Here is an 8,193-nt window from a genome sequence, read left to right as displayed (position 1 = left end):
AATTTTAAAAATGTCCTAAAAACAGGAAAATCAAAAATCAAAAATCCTGTTTTAATGAGATAGTTATGTCGTAAAAACAGGTGTTTTTTTTATTTTCAAGTGAATGCAATACGCCACCGTAGTATTACGTATTTTTAATATATATATTTTTTAAATATTTACCACTGCGGTCTTGAACGACGAGCGTCTGTGAACGGAAAAAGGCGTATGAGTCTATTTTGACTCCATCTCCGCCCCGTACGTCCATGCTACCATCGCGGAAGTCTATTTGAATTGCTACATCGATGTTTGTGATGATATTCATAACAAGGAGAACACATTGATGTTACATATGTAATTTATTTATATGAAGACTTTATTTAAAACCCATGAAGCATGATATTTATATGAAATGAGACGTTTATTCTTCGTCTCTCGTTCTTTATATTTTAGTTTCCTCTTTTAGGTCGTCAGGTCGAGTGTTCGGTAGAAGTTCTTCCTCTGAGAGTCTGTTCAGCAGCAGAATGAAGGTACGGTCCTCAGTTTTTGCCTCCTTTATTTTGATATTTGAAGGCATTGGGATAGCCCTGTTCCTGAGGGGATTTTTCCCGGTTCCTGTCAAATCTTCGTTTTCATCGAAGAGCAGACTGTCGGACCTCCCAGCAGAGCCGCTGACAGGTGAGCAGCTCCACCTGTGTCTGCCTTTATACCTGTGTCTGCCATTTAAACTCATTCATGATTGCTTTATTTCAGGAGGCTCTCCTAACTCCTCCCGCCTCCCCCAGCCTCTGTTTAAGAGGGTGGTAGTGATGCTGGTCGATGCCCTGAGGGAGGACTTCGTGTTCGGCCCCAATGGTCGCAGGTACATGCCCTACACCAGACACATGGTGGAGAGAGGATCATCACACAGCTTTGTGGCTAAAGCAAGACCTCCAACTGTCACCATGCCCAGGATCAAGGTAGGGTTGTTTAGCAGGGCCGAGCAGAGACCTTTATGGTATAATAATAACTTTATTTGTATAGCACCTTTAAAAACAAGGGTTTATAAAGTGATTTGGCATGTGCAGAAGCAAACAGAGGAGCAAAACCCAACAAAAGAGAAGATAACAGAACAATGACGCCAACAACATCAGCAGGATCCAACGGTGCAAGATCATGAACTAAAAATGACCAAGATGAAAAAACTAGGGATGCACCATATTGGATTTTAGCCGATATCGATACTGATATTTAGACATGCTTTTTGAAATTTCAGTCCTTTTGCAAACATTAAGGTTTGAGGATGACCAAGGAAACAGACTTTAGTCTGTAAAAACACTTTAAAGTTTAAAGAATAAGGATGAATAAAGGAAAAGACCTCAGCTGTCTTTGGTCTGTTGGTTCAGCCTAAAACTCCCCAAATGTATTAGACCGCCCTAACCCTAACCAAAGTAAGGTTTATGCCACAGCTGCCCTAAATTAACAGCATTGGTAATTACCAGAATCATTTTTGATGTTTCTGCAATGGTTAATACACCAATATGTAGAAGCTCTTTAACTGAAATAATATTTTTAATGCTAAGATATAATTATTATTGTTAACCATGAATTTTCAAATTTACTGATTTACAAAAAAACTGAAAAAATAGTAAAGCACAGTAATATTTCTTGATTAATATGTCAAATTATAGTTATTTACTTGCATTTCTGAACAGAAAAATGAGTTTTAGTGGTTGAATGTTATGCTTGATTCATTTCTGACTTCTCAGAGAAGCCCAGTGAGCCGGCTCAAATTTGGGTGAATTCAGTTTGAAATTCCTCATTCCTGTTCAAAATGGTAAAACGTGGAGAGCTGACTGAAAATGAAAGAGTCCGCATTAAAGCACTTCATGATGCTGGATGGTCTCTGAGACAGAGATGACAGCTGGTCTAATACATTTGTAAAGCACTGTCTGTGGTAAAAGGGGATTCAAAGTGGCTGAAATGGTGTAAAGTGGCAACAGTGTAGTTTAAAAAATGTTCTTAGTTTTTTTTTAAGGCATCTAGAGACCCCCTCTCAGTGTCTTGTGACCCCCATGGGGGTCCCGACCCCATGTTGTGAACCACTGCATTAGAGCACAGACACGATTAATGTGCAGGTAGGACTTTACAGACATCACTAGAAAGCAGACATCACATCGACATATTTACCATTAAAAGAACAATAAAATAAAAGGAACCCAGGCTGACCAAAACTCAAGAAGATGTGAGAAATTAAAAGAGAAATAAAACCAAAAATATGATATTTTCTGGCTCCTGCTTCTAAAATGTGAGGATTTCTGCCTTTGGTTTGCAGTACAGAACATATATACTTCATTACTGAATTATTTAAAAAGGAAAGAACCTGAATAAAGACAAGTTTGGATCTAAAGAGCAAAGGGCGGGTGCTCAAGCACTCATAGCCCCCCTCTGCACATGCCTGCTGCCTGCCTCTCCTTGTTCTCCTTTCTTTATCCATATTCATGTCTGGATCGCTCTCTGAGGGTCAGTCTCAGTGCTCAGGTGCTCCTTATTGCAGCATGCTGGCAAACACCTGAGCTCAGCTGGGCTCTGTTCAGCTCAGACAATTTAGAGGCAATTTAGAACAAGGCACAAGGAATCAATAAGGAGACTAAGTCTTTTTTAAAGATGAAATAAAGTTAGCAGATGTTTTTTTGTGCTGCCTGGTTTTTAATGTGGGTTTGGGCAGAGTGCAGCTCTCTCTCTGAACCGTAGCAGCTAACTTTTACCTGGGTTCTAACGTCAAAGCTCCCGAGACTCAGCAAGCACAGAGGATGGAGAGGACAGCTGAAGGATCTGTGTACCTAACTAGTGGCAATTTGTTCTCATCAATTACCAAACAAAACTCTTAACTCAAAATCAAACCGACCACTGTGGCTCCGGGGATAGTGGATCTTACGCAGGATCAAAAATTTCAATGTCTTTACATAAAATATAACATCTTAGTTGTTTATTCACAAAGGTTTTTCACAAACAATTGGTGTTCTCCAGGTGTGCCTCTGACTCATGCTTCCCTGGTAAAAAAAAAAAAACATTCAACTTCCCAGGTGCTCGCCAATCCTATCCTACCTGCCCATAATATAGACGTCACCTTATGCCAAACTACCAAATATATCAAAACAAAATTCCCAATCAATACTTAAATATTCTCTATGATAACCTTAGCGATATCAAAATGAATCCTTAAGTTCTCCCCAAACAAATAATAAATAAATGTAAAATTCTCAAACTAACGAAATAATGTAAATAGCTCTAACACTAACAATAACAGTGATATTTGAGATAAAAATCCTCTAAAAATATTAAAGACATGAATGGCCAATGGGGCAGCTAAGCCTGCGCCCAGGGTTGCCACTGCCACCTTTGGCCGACCCCAAAATCCAAAGGTTATTGTGACATCAACTATCTATTGCCAGCTCTTATTATATAAGGCATAACTGCTCTTTTTTTATTATGTGGTAAGGGAAGAAACTGTCTTTCATACATGCCCTTCAAAATAAAATTGGTAACATAAAAAAAGACCTGACTCAGGGTCTCTTTGGATCCCAGTGACAAAAGGGCAGAGGCTCAAGCACTCATAATAAACGGATGGAAGATTTTTAAAATTTTCATCACAGCATGGCCTGTAAATATTGGAGGTGGTTGTCATGGAGACGGTAGGCCCATACTAATGAGGAAAAGGATGTCAGGATAATCTCTGGGTGATTAAGGAAGAACTGAAGGGGCACAGATGTTCCATCATAATCCTAGGGTTCAGATAACACTGCAGAGGTCATGGAGGAAAGAGGCCTGAAGACAAACACATGAACCTGCAGCATCATGCACGATTAATTTATGATGAAATATTTAGAAGAAAATCAAAAAGAGAGACTTTAAATTAGAAGGCTTCAGTCAGTCATTTAGGACGGGTTTATGCTGCAGACGGTCAATGAAAGGGAATTAATGAGGGAGGAGGAGATTTAATTAGAAATACTGTTTTCTAACTATGCAGTACAATGAAAGGTTGAAGTTCTTCCTTTAATTCCTCCTGAGATATTGAAAAAGTAAAGTAAAAATGAATGTTTGAGGGTTATTTCTATTCAAATGAAGGCCGTAATGGTACACACAGACGTCAGCTCAGTGTTTATCACACTGTCACTGTAAAACAAAAGAAAAACATAAAACTACAATTCAGACAAGACAGCGGTTTTCTGTGATAAACATAAACCTGCTCAGGTGAAGGCTGTCAGACACTAAAGTTATCCTGGTAACCCTTAAATACATTAGAAGTGCTGATGTGGAGATCTCCTGTCACATCCTTCAGTTTCTATCATTCACCACAAGGTGGAGGTAGAAGACAACTTCTGTGGGGAGAAGAGCAGAAAGAAGAAAGTTAAAATGTTTTGTTTTTTTTTTAATTTGAAATGATTTATTTTTTGTTGACTGCAAAGGGAAATTTAATTTGGAACTATAATTTAATTTAATAATTTAATTGTTGGATCATTTCAGAGTGCAGTCTTTCACAGAGAGGGTTCATATAAATAAAGCAGATCTACTGTAAGGATAGACTGATCACTTTAATTTGATTATAGTCACATTCCCTCTTTTTTATTAAGAAACTTACACAAGGAATAATAGATGTATTTTTTCAGTAATCTTTAAAAGAAATAGATAACCTTTGCTCAACATGTAGGACTAATTTCAATCAATCTTTATTTGTATAGCACTGTTCATACATTGAAATGTAGCACAAAGTGATTTACACACAACAGAAAATTAAAAGAAAAATACATGAGTTCACACCCAGACCCTGCCGGAGGTTTTTGGAACCTCGGGACATCCACAGCACGACCAGAGGCTCGTGGCAATCCTACTCCCATTCTAGACAGTACCCTCAGCCAGTTTATTCACTGTGACTCCTGGTTGAATTTAAAGTATTCTGAAGGTGCCCCTGACAATGAAAGAAGGCACCCTGGTTGAGAAAGGCTGCCCTAGGCCAGTGGTTCCCAAAGTAGGTGTTGGGACCCCCAGAGGGGTTCGTGGGATGCTTTCCAGACAACAGAGAAAAATGTAATAATTAAAAATCAAGGTATTGAAAAAAATACTGTTGAAATGAGTTCAATTTAAAATAAAAACATAGTTATCAAATGATATTTGTGATTAAATGTAAGTAAAAGTTATAAAATGACCTAAAATACAAGTTATGTGCGTGATGCTTTGTGCAACAACGTGATCTTTATCCCCCTCGAGGGAAGGTGAGGGTCCCGGATCCCTGATGCTGTTATTTTGGGGGTCACAGGCTTTAAAGTTTGGGAACCCCTGCCCTAGGCCATGCTTACTCTTCACATCCACCCTTTACTCCACCCTATTTAAACAGATTATTTTCCCATGCCTCTGGTATTATGCAAGGACATCCAGAGAATGACTAGAGTTGTGTCAATCCTCCCCGTCCAGTGGTGCCCTCAGGTGGCTTACTCACCACATCTACGCCTAACCTCGGCCTCAATATCAGGCACAAAAGTGTCAAATAGAAATGCATAGTACAGTATATATTTGGTGCCAAGATGAAGAATGGCAAAAAAGACAAAAGAGAGTCTGTAGGCCTGATATCCTGCACCCGTAAATGAAACTAAGGTAACCATGGTTTTCAATTCATTCAAAAAATAATGACACAATCATATTTCCCCAGGCTCTTACCACTGGAAGTATCCCAGGCTTCATAGATGTCGTAATGAACCTGAACTCTCCTGCTCTGCTGGAAGACAACCTCATTTGGCAGGCCAAGACAGCCGGGAAGAAAATGATCTTCTATGGAGATGATACTTGGGTGCGCCTCTTCCCCAAACACTTCATGGAGTATGACGGCACGACATCCTTCTTTGTATCTGATTACACTGAGGTATGTGTGAACTACAAACAGAGGTTATCACAATGAAGCGTATTAGTGATTGTTTCTTCTGCTGAGACCAATAAAGAACTAAAGGAGGCGCCTGATGACTGATATGATGAAGAGTTAAATACAGAATTATGACAAACATACCTTGTTGTTATTCTTGGATGTTTTACCCTTTTATTGATTATATAAACCAATCATGGTGAATATAATTTGTCTTTTTTGATGAAAAAGATACAAAAAGCCCTCTTTAATGTCAAAATGTTTATCAGTATTCCTGGCTACCGTTACATCATGAAGACAAAAGAACACTCAGAGAAAAGGTTACTGAAAAGTCGAAGTCAGAGGACAGAGACAGAAACATTTTTAAGTCTCTGAACATCTCCCAGAGTTCAGTTAAATCCATCATGAAGAAATGAACGAATACATCACATGTGTAAATCAGCAGCATCATGCTGTGGGGATGCTTCTCAGCAGCTGGCCTTGGAAGGCTTGTAAAGGCAGAGGGGAAAATGGATGCGGCAAAATACAGGAAAATCCTGGAGGACGACCTTATTCAGTCTGCAGGAGAACTGCAGATTGGGAGAGAAAGCTACACAGAATTTGTTTAAAGACAACAAGGGGAATTTTCTGGAGAGGCTGAGTCAAAGCCCAGACCTCAGCACAAGAGAGAATTTGAGGCTGGACGTGAAAAAATCTGTTCATGCCTGATCCAAGGGGGTAAATATTTTATAGGCACTGTATGTGAGTTTCAAGTTTGAATTTTTAACAAGTAGGACATAGAGTTAAATATCTAAGAGCTGTTTTATTTTGAATGTTAAAAAACATTCTTTGGATGGAAAAAACTTGAAGCACAGGTAACCCCAAGATATCCTGTAGTTGGCACCATATTCAAAAATGACGCATTTCAGGTCAGTTCTGGCACTGGTGGTTAAAATGGAAAAACTTTAGTGGCTATCTATTGAGTATTTGTCTCTTGTGCATGATATCTCCCCGTAGGTTGACAACAATGTGACCCGTCACTTGGACAGCACCCTTAAAAGAGATGACTGGGACATTTTGATCCTCCACTACCTAGGCCTGGATCATATCGGTCACATCAGCGGACCCCACAGTTCCCTCATCCAGCCCAAACTGCTGGAGATGGACGACATCCTGAAGAAGATACACAGCGCTCTCATTTCAAAGGTAAGTTTTGCTAAATCTTTCTTGTATCCTCATGTTTTAGTCAAGAGTTTTGGAATTCAAATTTGATTGTTGTTTTTTTCTGATGTGAAGTTGACTTATTTTATTGATATGGTAGCCTGTAGGATAACTGAGTTATCATTTCATGTGTTTTAAAGCATCAACAGTTGTGAAGTACCAGTCTACTGAATGTCTTTTGGACGGCATAAATCACGCTGTCTAAAGTGAGTGGTGCCAAGGGATTTGGGGCGTGTTTGTCTGCAAAGAGGATGGATAATGTGCCTCGGTCGTAAATTGCTTTGTTTTTGGTGTACCATCACTCAGAGCATCATTCTCTTTAAGAGCAGTCAGCACCTCCCAGCTTGTGCGTTGGTATTTGATTGTGTCTCTGAATGTAGAGAAAACCCACAACACTGTGAAATGTGCTGCTGGAGGACAGAAATCATACATTTCACTGAAGCATTCCTACAACATCAGAAAAGATAAAAAAGAACACTACAGAAGTGTAAACACTTCTGTAAAATGCACTAAAGCACAACTTCACCAATTATTAAAATCTTAAGGTACAGCGAGAGGATTGGACAGGATCAGTGTTGATTTATCTTCTGTGAGCTCAACATCAAAATGCATGGGGTTCTGGATGCAGAGGTCAAAATGCATACTGGAGAAAAATATGAATGTTGGAGTACAGAGCAAGATTAGAGCCTAAGAAAAAGTTGTTTATTTGTTTTTTTGCACTGATGTTAAACCATGGATATGGGCTCACTTTGTTATTGCATCCTCTAATCAGCGGGAACATCCTGCATCCTGGGGGCACTGGAAAGGCTGTACAGGTACAGCTGCTCCTCGTAATTTAGTGAATATTAGGTAAAAAAGGGCCAAAAAATAACTTAAGGCCTGAGTAATAAAAACGTTGTTTTTTGATTCTCGCGGTCTCAGATCAGTCCTAATTTCTGGTTACCATCTGGTCAATCTGTGCACCCTTACAATGAAGGTCTAGTGAAGGGGATGCTTTGTTGTACAGCTGCTGCAGAATCACATTTTTAAGGACTAATGACTGTCAAACCAGCCTGCTCTAATACACTGTCCTTTAATATCCCTGGTCATTATCAGGACCACAGACCACTGTTTGCCTGTAG

The 8,193-nt window shown here is 39.3% G+C and overlaps 1 protein-coding gene across 2 annotated transcripts in view; it reads left to right on the top strand.

Annotated features, from left to right (window-relative positions):
- Positions 1–241: 241 nt before the first annotated feature.
- The window catches only part of pigg (phosphatidylinositol glycan anchor biosynthesis class G), a 33,376-nt gene continuing 25,424 nt past the window's right edge, over positions 242–8,193 (top strand). Inside the window, exons 1-5 of one of the 2 annotated variants that reach the window (XM_041797839.1) lie at positions 242–333; positions 433–657; positions 733–938; positions 5,666–5,875; positions 6,869–7,057. In XM_041797839.1, coding sequence (XP_041653773.1) covers positions 504–657; positions 733–938; positions 5,666–5,875; positions 6,869–7,057 — 759 coding nt within the window. In that variant the 5' untranslated portion in view covers positions 242–333; positions 433–503. Of the gene's footprint in view, positions 658–732; positions 939–5,665; positions 5,876–6,868; positions 7,058–8,193 lie in introns of both variants that reach the window. The other variant, XM_041797838.1, reaches the window with a different exon arrangement.

This window comes from Cheilinus undulatus, linkage group 10, assembly GCF_018320785.1.
Source record: "Cheilinus undulatus linkage group 10, ASM1832078v1, whole genome shotgun sequence".
NCBI classification, from domain to species: Eukaryota; Metazoa; Chordata; class Actinopteri; order Labriformes; family Labridae; genus Cheilinus; species Cheilinus undulatus.
Note: the sequence above shows the minus strand (reverse complement) of the source record. Positions and strands in the feature narration are given on the sequence as shown.